Genomic DNA, 14,916 nt, shown 5'->3' with positions numbered 1-14,916 from the left:
AATACTTACTGTACACATAAAAATAAACTATATCAATAATATTGATATCATATTGATATGAAATGCCAATTTTACTTGTAAAAGCAAAACTACATACATGTGTGTTGGTGTCTGTGTTCCTAAGCAATACTCCACCAAAACATTACTCATCAGTGTGATTTCTAAAATAGTTAAATCACCAGTTTCCTCTCATGCCACATTCCCTTCTGAACTGATCCCAGCATATGATGTTGGAGCTGATAAGCAGCAGTGGATTTTGCAAAGGAGAAAAGAGAGGAGACATCAGAGATGGACTGTACAGACGCTGGCAGAGAGCAGGGAATTTTTGCGCTTGTTCGGCCACTGAAAGACATGGCCGAGGAAATGCACTTATAGAAGATTATGAGATGACGGTAAGTCAATTTGATGAATTCTCCCGTTATTTGCTAACCTGACACACCACATAGACTATTTCATATGCCCATTGCATGGATACATTTCACATTTATCCGAGTAAGCTCCTATAGATAGTGTTTGGTAAGAGCAGGATATCAAAAAAACCTCTCTAAAGGTGATTGGATGAACATAATGTCTGTCACATTCATGATGGGCCAATCAGAGCAAGTGGAGCAAGTGGAACAGTGGAGCTTATCCCTGGCAAAAATCCATGCCAGAGTAGATCAAGAGACATGAAAAAACATCTTTGCTAAGAGAAGCTTTCAGTGTGGCTCTTTGCTCTTGTTTTAATAAAGGTATATAGTCACAGTCTGATTAAACTGCTGCTAGAGCTACATCTGAACTAATTGCAGCAGCCATTTTATATGCTGACCCAGACTACAGTAACCCCCCCCCCCAATCATCTCAAATTCATGTTGAAGTGGGTCTGCAGAAGAACAAAAACACCTTTTCCATCATGGAAAGCTTTCAGTGCTGTTCTTTGCTCTTTATTTCATGAAGAAATGTGCTCCATTCTGATAAAACTGCTGCTATATTATGGCTACATCTGAGCTAATTGCTACACCAGTGGCAGCCATGGTTACCAACTAGTGATGTGTCTCTCATGAATGTGCCGGCTTCTTTACATGAACGATATGATCTGGATCATTGTTTGAGAGTCGTTTTATATCATTATTACTGTTATTATTAGAAATATGTAACATTTCCAAATCAGTATATAATAGATGCACCTTAGGCTGCAATCACAGCACTGAGTCTGTGTGGATAGGTCTCATTCAGGCTTGCACATCTGTAATCTTACTCCATTCTCCTTTGCAAAACTGCTCAAGCTCTGTCAGGTTGCATGGGAACCAGGTGTGAACAGCCCTTTTCAAGTCCAGCCACAAATTCTCTATTGGATGGAGGTCTGGGCTTTGAATCAGCCACTCCAGAACAGTCTCAAACCTTTCTCTAAACCATTTCTGTGTAGCTTTTTCTGTATGCTTCAGGTCATTGTCTTGCTGGATAATTAATCTTCTCTGAAGCCATATTCTCTTGCAGACTGATTAAGATTGTTCTCAAGGATATTCCTATATTTTGCTGCACTCATTATGTTTTGTTTTGGTCTCATCAGACCAAAGAAGTTTCTTCCGCTTGACCATGGAGTCTCAAACATGCCTTTTGGTGAACTCTGGTCCAGAATGGGAGTTTTCTTCAGCAGTGACTTCAGAGTAGTCACAATGATGGCCTCTCTCACTAGTCTCCTTATTGCACAGTCACTAAGTTTGTGAGGATGACCTGATCTAGGTAGATTCCACCTGTGCCATAGTCCTTTCATTTCTTGATAATTACTTTATCTGAACTCCAGGGGATGTTAAGTACCTTGGATTTGTTTTTATCCATACTTTTCAATATCCTTTTTTTCTGAGTTGCTTGTGTGCTTGTTTACATTACATATTTTTATTTAATTTACATTACTTTGTAGAAATCTGTTTCTACTAGGACATTAAAGAGGGTTTTTTTTTTTGTATTTTTGTTTGTCAAGAAGCCAAATGATATTGACCATAAGTAATTTATAAAATCAGCAGCAGTTTCATGTATTAAAAGAAAAACTAAATATAAATTATTAATTTAAAAAAAATTGCTTTTGTAGCTCATAAAACAGACATTAGTAGCAAATCAAAGTCTTTGATACCTAGATAAAAAAATCCTCACAGGAGCTTTAATAACAACCTTTGCCTTGAATATGACAGTAAAGGAGCACGAGGGTCGTCAGTGTCAAGTACAGCACCTTAGCTGTATCCTTGTGCAAACATCCCCTCACCCACCCTGACATTAAAATGATTTTACAGCCAGTGGGCCAGTAAAGAGGGGGCATCCAGAGCCTCCATCACATACTCTAAAAAGCCATTACAAGAAAGGACAAGTAATCCCAGCCTAATGGGGCACGTGCAGTGTTCACAAGGAAGCCCAAACAGAGTGAAATGATGAGAGTAGGGGTCTGCTCTGAGGCTGAATCAAAGCAAAGGCTGCAGGGTGAGGTCAGCTGGCTGAGTGAACATGTCACCAGCCTATTTGACATGCCTGTGTGCTCCATCAGCAGGTGTATAAATATGTGTCATGTTTCACACCCCGTGTCCGCAGAGACGCCAAACCAGATGGGATTTTAAATGCTGCATTTCATGTGCTATCATTTAGTAGGTTAGTTCACCCCTCATTGCTCTGCCATCTGGTGCCCTCTCAGCCTGTGATAGTGAACATTCACACTATCAGTCTGCAACGCTGCTGATCTCTCCCTGCACGGTGCACACACAGCGTTTACACAAGTTTACACTGCAGCAAGTGAGTGAACCCTCCTCCTAACTCAAAGCATCAAAAGAGAAGTAGCAGGCAGCACACGTGGAGTTTCAAAACAAAAGACCAACAAAGCCTACAAGCAGAGAAGAAGAAAAACGTGACATCACAAAGCAAAACAGCTGAGTGGGAGAAAACTTGCGCCAGATATTCCACTAAATCAAACAAGTGGGCCCTTTAATACACAAAGTCATCACTTACCTTTGAACTGGGCGGTGAAGTCGTGCTCCACGAGGAGATCTGTCGCTGTTTTCTGCCACTTTCCGTGACTTTTCTTTGGAAGAAAAGGAAGAAAATCCGCGTTTCCTTTTACGCATGCCATTTTCCCCAAACGCATGTTTTTCCTCCTCCATTTTTTTATTCTTTTTCATGATCCTAAAGTCTTGTTTCCTCGCATATCATCCACTCATTTGTGGCAGACGTCGGGCTTTGGACGATTACAGGCAGAGTTAGACAAGCAGCCAGTGTTCCCTCCCTTTATTGACGGGCTCCCTTTATCACAATTTGCCAGATTTGCAGACAGCCGCTGACTGGCCTCAACCCCTCTCCACAGATAGACGCGCGTGGACCTGATAATACTGCTTATATTACCCTCCATATGTTTCCATTTTGCACCATACATTTTATCACTGGAGGGGAGGAGGAGGAGGAGGGGAGGGGGTCGTTTTTGGGGTGAGTAGCGGAGGGGTCACATTTTGTGTTGCTGAGCGTTGCTGAGGGAATTAAACAAACGATTTCCAAAAGTGTCTGAATGGTGGGAAAAAGCGAATTATGGGGAGGAAAAAGCCCCTAAAAGTGGAGAAAAAAAAATCACTGAGTGTGGTGATTTTTTTTCTTTCATTTTAAGTCAGTTTGAATTCATTTAAAAATGCTTTGGGAATAAATGTGAAAACCTCAATATGTGTGTTGAATATTTGAGTAAAAATGAACTATTATGAAAAACAAACATTGTAAGTGCGATGAGAGCGTAGCCTATAGATGAAGAAGAGGATGATGAGGAAGAGGAGGAGGAGGGGGGGCGACTTTGAGATGACATTGAGGCTGTGTAGATGGGAGTTGAGTCTCTGGTTGTTGATGTTAGACAGTCGCACAAGGCGAAGCGGCTGCTGCCCGTGTTGATTCAGCCTCCTCCTCCTCCTCATCTTCTTCTTCTTCCTCCTCCTGGTCTTCAGCACTGCTCCCCGCTGGACAGCTCCCGCTTGGACAACCCTCTGTACAACGCTGCATGGTCCCTTTAAGTCTTTTAATGGAAGTAAAATCTATTTATGTTCCAAGAAATACTGGGAGTTTACAACTTCATCCACAGGAGGAATCTACGGATACCTCGCTTCGAGATTTGTGGCAGGCAGCAGCGGATCCTCGGCGGCACAGATCCCACATTAATTGTGAGTAAACTGATTTTTTTTTTCTCTGAGCCCTCATACGAAGCACTGCCAAATGCATGCTTATTCTCTGTAATTTCGTCTTCGATTAAATTGTGAATGAGACTGTCAATATGTTGCTTGGGTCAATGTAATGACTGCACGATGAGCTCTGCACCTACACGCTGTAGCCAATTAAATGCAGAATTGATTACTGTTTGCTAGTCTATTGGACGCTGCAAAATGTGAAGACGCGTTCTGGCGCGTCTAATAACGCGTTTGGTTTCCAATTAATAGGGCAGAACGGAGAGGCTATTTGTGCAGCTTGATGCGTAAAGCTTTTACGCATTGGACATCCCTTTGTCTCCATTATGCGTTTTGTGTTCCAGTTTGTTTGAGACCTCTCCGTATCCCTGCTGCTTGAAAATCTGTTCGTGGATAAGTGTTTGGAGAATCTGCAGGTGGTAATTGGTGGACTTGATTATGCTTAATTCTCATAGGCTATTTGCTTTTGCTACGGTGCGTCTTGCGCTTGAGGTGCCTGTTTGGGTAATTTCTCTTAAAGTTTTCGTTGCTATTACTGCTTTCATTTCTGTTTTCTTTTTTGTGGGTGATCAAAATGCAGACTTTTTTAAGGCTACCGTGTGTGCTGATGTTTTTTTTTTCTACTGTTAATTTACGCGCAATCTGTCGTGTGTGTTTTAGTTCTGGGATCAGGTCCAGCATGACTTTGCCATCGATGCTTTTTGATGTTTGTTGAGTCAGATATGAATGAAAAATTTTGTCAAGAGCCCAAGTGTATATGAGATGATTTATAAATGCACATTTCAGTGAAAATGTCAGTGTTTGGATTAATTAAATCTGATTTGTTGAATCAGATTCAATGACCCAATGAATGTGCAAAATGTGTCCATATTTGCTTCACAACATTTTCAGCGACTCCTGCATAAAAAACCGACCAAAATGCTCTATTCACGCTTCCAGGTTAACGGCGACTGACGAGCCGTGTGTGCACAGGCTTCATCTCCAGACATTTGGTCCAAAGGTTAGGTCGAAAAACCGCGAAGCTGCTGTCTACGTGGACTGGTGCTGAAGCCTCCCGTCCGACTGCCAGGACCTCTGCCAAATCCAGAGACATGGCGACGAACGGCACCAAAACGGATGGACAAGTCACAGAACTGAACGAGGTGGCCACTAACAATGACAAACCCAAGTCACTGGACGTGAAGCCCGAAAAGCAGAAAAAGGAATTGCCTGATAGAGAAACATGGGGGGGGAAATTTGATTTTCTCCTGTCGTGTGTGGGTTATGCAATTGGACTGGGAAACGTGTGGAGATTTCCCTATCTGTGTGGAAAAAACGGAGGAGGTAAACAATATTTTTTTTTCCTCACTGCTAATTTAAGCACACTGCACGGCCCATTCAGCTCCATGATGCACGCACATAGCCGAGCTTGCCTAATTGACTGTGTCGATAACATGAAAAGATCACCTACATTTGCAAGCCTAATTAATTGATGTTGTGCTGTGGTGTTTTTAACAGTGCGTCAGTGCAGTTTTCAGCCTCGGATTGGTGCTTCTTTTAATGCTAAATCTACTTTTGTCCATGCAGGAGCCTTCTTGATTCCATATTTTTTGACTCTCATATTTGCTGGGGTCCCCTTGTTTCTACTGGAATGCTCTCTTGGTCAATACACCTCCATTGGAGGGCTTGGTGTGTGGAAACTTGCTCCTATGTTCAAAGGTACATCTCACTCTAGATCTCTGGCTAACCGGCCTGTCTGAAAAATATTTGCTGCTTTCGCAGAGATAATTTTGTCTCAAGGCCACATAGCACACATGACTCACTGCCTAATTCATTTCTGTATGATAGGTGTGGGCCTTGCAGCAGTTGTCCTGTCCTTCTGGCTTAACATTTACTACATTGTAATCATTGCTTGGGCCATTTACTACCTGTACAACTCCTTCACCACTGTAAGTATGGCACGGTGTGCTGGGGTCATGGCACATCATAGAGTTGAGGCCGTTGTATCAGAATGATTTTTGTTTTGCAGGATCTTCCATGGAGCTCTTGTAACAACCCATGGAACACAGAGAGATGTTATACAAACCACTCCATTTTAGACACCACCAATCTCACCAGTGCAGTGGTAGAGTTCTGGGAGTAAGATATTGACTGCTTTTCTTTTTGCTTTTCACAACAGCAGAGCTTTAAAGTATCCTGCATGCATCCCAGAGACACATAAAAGAAAGCCTCCTCTTCTTCTGCTGCTGCACGCTTATTTCACTGTGTGGATAATAGTCTTGTTGTTGCTCGCTCTGACTTATAGGCGCAACATGCATGAAATGACTGATGGCTTGGAAAAACCAGGCCAGATTCGAGTGCCACTGGCTATAACGCTGGCCATCGCCTGGGTCCTCGTGTATTTCTGTATCTGGAAAGGGGTTGGCTGGACAGGGAAGGTAAGACATGCCAGATTTGGGTATCCATGAGCTCTTCTGCTACACTGGCTCCCAATGAGGAGTTTAAGTGACAGCTATGCAATATTTATCATTGTAATATCGCCTCATCAATCATTTACACTGCAGTCAGCATTGTCCAGATTGATTTCAAAATAAGAGAAAAGACATCAAACACTCGTGTTCGCTAATCTTCGTCTCCCTCTCGATGGCTTCCTCTTAATTCCAACCCTCCTGACACAGAGTCTACACTGAGTGTGGATTCATGATAGGAGGAGCAACAAACAGCCATACGCTTCAATCTGGTTTTGTCCTCCTCCCTCGACTTGGAGCAGCTTTCCTCCCCTGGGGTGCTACATTTCGAAAGTCGAACACATCATGTGACCATGGCAAATAAAATTTGTTTTGGTCACAAAATACCCCATCCCCTTGCACAGTTTGCTTGCACGGAGTCACAAACACAAGTGGACACTGGAAGGGAGCTGCAGTGATTTATTTACAGAATGTTCAGCTCCCTTTTTTGCTATGAAGGAAATAAATCCAGAAAAGCCTTAAGAAGCATCATTACATTTCATGCTATTGTGTGAATTCAAATTTCAAATACAGCATGCATGATAGGTTTAATTAAGATGCAGCCGAGGCCTCCTGCTGATCACTGTCTCACATTCTTTAGGTGGTTTACTTCTCTGCGACGTATCCCTACTTCATGCTGTTCATTCTCTTCATCCGTGGGGTGACTCTACCCGGAGCTAAGGAGGGAATTATGTTCTATGTAACCCCTGACTTTGAGAAACTCAAACAATCTGAGGTAATGACATATAATCATGTGAATCATACCTGTGTGCTGCATGCCTGAGTGAGCATAGCCCCAGCTCACGCAGCTTGTGTTCCTTTGTCAGGTATGGCTGGATGCAGCTACACAGATCTTTTTCTCCTACGGATTGGGACTGGGGTCACTTATAGCCTTGGGCAGCTATAACACTTTCAATAACAATGTTTACAGGTAAGACCTGAGATGATTTATGATGAGCAGAGATTGTCTATGAGATGTGGAATGAAATAAATCAGAGCAAATCAGAGGAGCTGGAGTAATTAAATTCCTGTATTTCCCCTGTACTGTACTGTATGCCCCCTTTAAAGGCCTTACTCAAGGGTGCTCAATATGAGCCCTTAAAGGCTCGTATTAATGTGGGCTGCTGAAATGAATACTATAACAATCAAAGGAGAAGGTTGTTTCTTTCTGTCGGTGTGCGTGCTGGAGGGGAGAAAAAAACTCTGATTGCAAAGCTTGAGTGTTTTCTCCAGCAGCCCCATGGTTCTGGGTCACATAAACAATCAGTTACATAAAAATAGTTGCATTCATTTTGCGTCCTTGTTTCAAATGGATCCATCTTTCTTCAAAATAGAATTTTTCAAAAGCTCTCTTCATGTATGTCATAACTTAAAAAAAGGTGTTTTTGCACAGCTCAAAGAGTCTCTTTAAGATTTTACTACTTTACAGAAGCGTAATACGCGAAAACAAGAAACTAAATGTTTGACAACAGGCCTATTTTATATTTCCTCTCCCCAGAGACTCTGTCATTGTGTGCTGCATCAACTCCTGTACCAGCATGTTTGCTGGCTTCGTAATCTTCTCTATTGTTGGCTTCATGGCTCACGTGACAAAGAAAAACATTGCTGATTTAGCAGCTTCAGGTAACTACACTTTAAATAATCCCTTTCTTCCATCTCTGCTGTCATCGATCTGGACTGTAAATATGGCATTTGTCACAAAATCTCTGCTTACCATGTTTCTGTGAAATCTGATTTTCCTTTTTTGCCATCCAGGTCCTGGCTTAGCCTTTCTGGCCTACCCCGAGGCTGTAACCCAGTTGCCTGTGTCTCCTCTCTGGGCCATTCTGTTCTTCTCCATGCTGCTCATGCTGGGGATCGACAGCCAGGTAAGGGGCTCGGAGATGATCTGCTCACGGGCTGACCTAAATATTTAAAATGCAAGTACATATCATGCAGCTCGCCCCTGCTCCCCTCATGATAAGCGTGCAATTTGCTTCTTGTGGACAGATATAGCTGAGCTTTGACATCAGCTGTCAGGTCTTTTAAATGCAACTCTATCACCTCTGTGTGCCCACAGGTTTCACTGTCGGGATTTCTTTCTTTCGTGTTTGATGTTTGGGTTCGAATAAGGCCACAGAGACTAGAGAAAAAAAGTATTCATGTACCAACATAACTTCAAAGTTAAAGACATAAATTATAACCCGGCTCTTGATGTCACAGCAACTGAGCTTTTGCATAACAGAGTCATTACCAAAATGGCCTCCAAGAAGTGGATGCTTGGTCATTCAGAAGATTACGTTAGCGATTTTGTCCCATGGTTTGGTGCACACTGCAATTCTATGTCATATCTCATCATCAGTTAGCCTAACCGCTAAAATAAAACTCCTTTAGTGAAGAATACATTTTCCAAAATATTCACAAAACTCTGCACGCTCTTTGCAGCAAAGAATTTGAAAGCAGCGGCTGCAAATATTAAAGCTAAATGCATGTTTCTGTGATTCTGTCTTTCAGTTCTGCACTGTGGAAGGCTTCATCACTGCTCTGGTGGATGAGTTCCCCCGAGCTCTGAGGGGAAGGAGAGAGATCTTCATCGCCATAGTCTGTATAGTGTCCTATGTGATCGGACTGTCAAACATCACACAGGTACAGCAGGGCAGCTCTCTTATGTAACCACTGAGTGTTGGAGGCACAGCATTAATCAAATGAGTTATGGAGTTTGGAGATGTAATTAAAAGATTAAATGTAAAAAAGGCATGCATCTATGTAGTGGGCAAGAAACAATTTAGGTGTTTGCTTAATAGAGTTTGACGCTGCACCTGCAAAGGAGTGTTTTTATAACATGCTCCCCTCTTTTTCTTCACTTAGGGTGGAATCTATGTGTTCAAACTCTTCGACTACTACTCTGCCAGTGGGATGTGTCTGCTCTTCTTGGTCTTCTTTGAGTGCATCTCCATATCCTGGTGCTATGGTATGTATTCTACAGCATTTTCATTATATTTCTCCACATTAAACTCACTGTGACGTCAAAATATCACATGAATATGACATGGGTGAATATGACTGTTGAAAGCAGCATGTCTGTCTCCGAAATGATATTTGCACAGCTTCAAACGCCGTTCAGCCTCAAGGTCATGAGCGCTCATGTGTTCCACCTCGCCATCCTCATCATTATGCATGGCAGACCAGCAGCAAATTGAAATAAATTGGATATGAATATTTTGATCATGGATTCATTTGTCTCGCAGGTGTGAACAAGTTCTACGACAACATCCAGGAGATGATTGGCTACAAGCCATGTATATGGTGGAAGCTGTGCTGGGTTGTGTTCACGCCTCTCATTGTCGGTGTGAGTACTCCGAGCTAATACAAGCGTACATCTAAAGTCACGACATGAGGAATGAGACAATAAATAAAGTCAATATTACCTGCCTACAGCCATGTCAGGCTCAGACAGAGGCGCCCCGAGTCAGCGGTGTCAGGATGCATAAAGCGTCTCTTGTCTCCCACAGGGGGTGTTCCTGTTCAGCGCCGTACAAATGGTTCCTCTCACGATGGGAGATTATGTGTTCCCAGGCTGGGGTCAGGGAGTAGGCTGGCTCATGGCGCTGTCCTCAATGGTCCTTATACCAGGATACATGGTCTATATGTACATGGGACTCAAGGGCACCTACAAAGAGGTAGGAGCTGTCAGTTTGCTTCAGGTCGAAGGCTTTAGTTAATTCTGTCTCCCTGCCCTGATATCCCCCCTCTCTTATGTAATCCACTTGTGTCATCTCTCTCTCTCCCAGCGACTTCGGATAATGCTGCAGCCTCCTGCAGTTGTCAGGAGACCTCAAGAGAACGGACCCGAACAGCAGGTGGAAACCAACACCGCTAACCTTTCCAGCCCCGCAGCCAATCCGGCTAGCCCGACTAACCCAGCTCCGGCTAACCCGGCCAGTCCCGCCAATCCGGCTCCCGTCAACTCCACCAGCCCGGTAGCCCCCGCTAACCCAGCTCCACCCGCGCCAGCTAATCCAGCCACCGCTGCTAGCCCGGTGAACCCAGTGACGAGTCCTACTGCTACCGTCACCACCACGGTCACCACGACAGCGACCCCGGCTAACCCAGCCACCACCACTGCCACCACAACTGTCAGCCCAACCAGCCCGCCGCCAAACTCAGTCAGCCCAACGGAGCCTGTGAACCCTCCAAACCCAACGAGCCCAACCTCGAACCTGACCAATGCCGAGGCCAACGTGTAGACAACAAAGAAACCCTCATGGAGCATGTAGACAAAAGAGAACATTACAAAGGACTTCCAAGATTTTAATTGATTCACCTACCTCCAGGGGCAATATGTGATCAAAACCGATTTTCAAACCATGTTTTAGTTTTCTGCATTTGTAAAACCAAGCCAATGATGTCTTATTGTTGGTTTGCATTCCGAAAACAATATCAAAGACTGTTAGTGTTCACAAATACAACCGTAAATCCCAACAAAAAAAATGTAAACATACTGTGTAATACTGTGAGAAAAGAAAAAATATAGAGATATAGATTAGAGATTTGTTGAATATCTTCATGAATCAAGTAAATACCGTGTGAATATAGTAGATGAAGTAGTGAACAAAATTGACATCATTGAAGAGTGCGAGGGATGGCGTCAATTTTATCGTGGATGTTTACTAAACCTCACACAGTTGTCTCTTTTCCAAATGTTGCACTCTGTGAGGTCAAAACCACAGGCCACGAGGCGAACGGGGAGCTCGACGTAAGCACAATGCCAATAAAGAAGTTCATGTTTAGGAGCTCTGGAGCAAAACCAGTGTTTGTTGCAAAAGATTTTTGTGTGTGAGAGAGACTGTTATTTTTTTCCTTCCTTTTTTTCAGTAAAAAAAGGGAAAACTTGTATGTGATCGAGACATTTTTAGAGTTATTTTTAGGATGTTTTATACTATATGTGTTGTGATGGAGGACCAAAATCAATAGGCAGACAAAAGCAAAAACTATGCCATTTAGTGTTCGGTTGGCAAAGCACAGGGTACGAAGAAGTACAAGTAAAAAAAAACTAAAAAAAAAAAAAAACAAGAAAAAGCACAGGGTTAGAAACATGATTTACAAACATCGACTATCCCTTAATGCTGACAGTCAATCCTGTTTACGTTTTGCATGCTTTCCTCAGGAACATCAGTGATCAAATTTGCTGAAATGTCTCCTGACTAATAAAAAAAAAGAACAGAGACGGCCTTAAGCCAATAGACCAATTTCAGCAAAGCCATAGTCTGTTTACATGACTGGGCACAAATAAATAAAACTTTGTATGCTAGCACAAAAACCTGGACCAACTCTGTGTTTTAGTACAGTCATTCTTTTTCTTTATGTGTACTGATCAATCATAGTTTGATCAATATGTATTCAGCAATACATATGTAGATGTTGAAATGCAGGCCAGTAAGCAGGTGGTCTGTTTCTCTTTTTGTTTCTGTTGTCTTTGCTTTACTAGTGAAAAGCACAAAGCTTTAATTTCCCCAGACTTTTGCCATGGCGTGTTAGGACAATGTTAGTTTGCTTCTATGGCAGCTACTGTGAAAGGCATCTGGTCGAAACAGAACATGTTTACTCTGAAAAGCAAAACAACTGAGCGAAAATGTGAAATGGCTACAGTTCATGTCCTGTGAATTTTGTATAAAGTTAACTCTACCACAGTTTTCTCTGGAACTTTGTTGTAAAACTGTACTGTGTAAAACATGTAACTGTGAATGTCTGTATTACATGGGAAGTTATTGTCTAAATGTTGAAAAAATGGAGTTGCTGTTTTCTGCAATAATATTTTGATCACAGAAGCTAAAGCACATATCTTACAGAAATATACGAAATGATGATGATGACAATGAAGATAATGATGATTATATTAAAATAGAAACTATGTCTAGTAAAACAATATTGTTTTGTATATTTTTAACTGTCTCACTGCCTAATGTAAAACATAATATAAACATGATATGTATCTAAATGGTGTCAAATGATAAAGCACGATTGTTATGTTATACAAACAGAAAAAGACTGAAAAAATAAAGAGTTATAGAAAATACAAATACAATACATGCCTGGCATATGTCCCTTACAGCAGTGGTTCCCAACCTGGGGTCTGGGCACCAAAAGACGGGGCGCAAAAGATCTCAGGAGAGGCACGGGACCCTGTCTGATCTGACATTAAAATTAACTAAAATATGTACAAATTAGGCCTGTTAAAAGACTAACATTTTAGCTGTGAGTGAAAATTGTAATGATTGAAAATAAAGGCACAGCAAGGGGTGGCTTACAAGGCTAAAGCCCCGAAAACTCAAAAGCCCCAAATGCTTTCTCAAAGTCCCGAAGGTTTTCAAAAGTTCCAAAGGTTTTCTCAAAAGCCCTGAAGGTTTTCTAAAAAGCTCCGAAGGTTTGCTCAAGCCCCAAAGGTTTTATTAAAAACCCTGAAGGTTTTCTCAAAAGCCCCAAAGGTTTTCTAAAAAGTTCCAAAAGTTTTCTTAAAAATCCCAAATGTTTTTTTCAAAGTCCCAAAGGTTTTATCAAAACCCAGAAGGTTTTCTTAAAAGCCCTAGATTTCTAAAAAGTTCCAATGGTTTTCTCAAAATCCTCAAAGATTTTCTTAAAAACACTGAAGGTTTTCTCAAAATTCCCGAAGGTTTCCTAAAAAAGTTCCAAAGGGATTTCCTCAAAAGCCCTGAAGGTTCTCTAAAAAGGCCCAAAAGATTTCTAAAAAGTTCCAAAGGTTTTGTCAAAAGCCCCAAAGTTTTTCTAAAAAGCCCCGAAGATTTTCTTAAAAACACCAAAGGTTTTCTAAAAAAGTTCCAAAGGGATTTCCTCAAAAGCCCTGAAGGTTCTCTAAAAAGGCCCAAATGTTTTCTAAAAAGTTCCAAAGGTTTTGCCAAAAGCCCCAAAGATTTTCTAAAAAGCCCTGACGGTTTTCTCAAAAGTACAGGTTTACTCAAAAATCGCCAAAGTTTTCCTCATAAGCCCCGATGGTTTTCTCAAAAGTTCCAAATGTTTTTTTCAAAAGCCCCGAAGGTTTTCTAAAAATTTCAAAGGTTCCAAAGCCCCAAATCTTTCAGGGTGGTATAAAGGATGTTGCTGCTTAGTGTTATGATAGCTGAATGAAAAAAGACATTAACTATAATCAGGGCTGTCAAAAGATTTAAAATTTCAATTGTATTTAATCTCAGGATTTCTGTAGTTAATTGTGATTAATCACATCAATTTTGTGCCATTTTAAAATGCCACTATTTTGCATTTAAAATTGTTCTTAGGTGTAAGGTGTGTAATTGACTTTAATAGGTAAATTGAAGATTATTAAATTAATTTAACCATGGAAAAAGGACCATGTTATGGATTGTGAAGGAAATAAAGGGGCAGTAAGTAGTTAGATTTTTAATATTACAAGGTTCAGAAGACTTTTGAAGTGTCCACTGGGCTGTCTGTGAGGTTTTAAAGTGAAGTGAGACATTAAGGACATGTGGTGGACTTTTTTTTTTTTTTTTTTTTTTACATCATTGTGGCTGCAGGTTGACACAAAATGTTTTCAAAAGGACAACAGAGCATAGGAGATTAATCACAATAAAAAAATGTGTACTTATTGTGGATAGTAGTCAACTGCGATAAATGCAGTTAACCTTGACAACCCTTATATACATATATTTAAATCATGATTAGAAACAGGATGTACAACGGTATATTATGGCAGTGGTTCCCAACCTTTAGGGAAACTAAGGAGGGGCGCGGGACCTTGTCTGCTCTAATGTCAAAATTAGATGTACAAATGTATTTATTATGAATCATGATTAGAAACATAAACATGTGCAAGGGTTTATTATGGTCAGCCTAAATGTTAAAAAAGGGAGAATCTGTTCAGTCTTAGAGAAGCACCTGGTTGCAGACCTCTATGGTGGGATGTGTGGGCTCATCTGTTGCTGACCTCTATAACGGGGCGACTTACTGTGGGACAGGAAGTGACACACTAACCCTTGTTGGGTTTTTCCTTAGTTTGTGGTGGGTTATTTTTAATTAAAAAAAAAAAATAGCCACTTCCTGTAACCTCTGACAGTGAGTGGAAAATATACGTCATTCAGTACATCATTCTGGTTCCACCCATTCTTGGGTAATGTGAGTTCTTCCCGTCCCACAGTTGAGGTTGCCCCATTGTAGAGGTCTGCATCCAGATCCTGTTGGAATTTTTTGGCAGAAAATTTAAAATTTTGGTGAAAAAAAAAAACAAAACAAATTATAAAGTCATT

The 14,916-nt window shown here is 41.4% G+C and overlaps 1 protein-coding gene across 1 annotated transcript; it reads left to right on the top strand.

Annotated features, from left to right (window-relative positions):
• Positions 1-3,841: 3,841 nt before the first annotated feature.
• Positions 3,842-12,654, top strand: slc6a1a (solute carrier family 6 member 1a). Its single transcript, XM_041800084.1, has 15 exons — positions 3,842-4,154; positions 5,115-5,498; positions 5,742-5,873; positions 6,003-6,103; positions 6,184-6,293; positions 6,460-6,592; positions 7,263-7,397; positions 7,489-7,592; positions 8,160-8,284; positions 8,417-8,529; positions 9,155-9,286; positions 9,509-9,611; positions 9,889-9,989; positions 10,153-10,320; positions 10,432-12,654. The coding sequence occupies exons 2-15, from the start codon at positions 5,267-5,269 to the stop codon at positions 10,885-10,887; spliced, it is 2,145 nt and encodes a 714-aa protein (XP_041656018.1). The 5' UTR covers positions 3,842-4,154; positions 5,115-5,266; the 3' UTR covers positions 10,888-12,654.
• Positions 12,655-14,916: the final 2,262 nt, after the last annotated feature.

This window comes from Cheilinus undulatus, linkage group 11 (assembly GCF_018320785.1).
Source record: "Cheilinus undulatus linkage group 11, ASM1832078v1, whole genome shotgun sequence".
NCBI lineage: Eukaryota > Metazoa > Chordata > Actinopteri > Labriformes > Labridae > Cheilinus > Cheilinus undulatus.
Note: the sequence above shows the minus strand (reverse complement) of the source record. Positions and strands in the feature narration are given on the sequence as shown.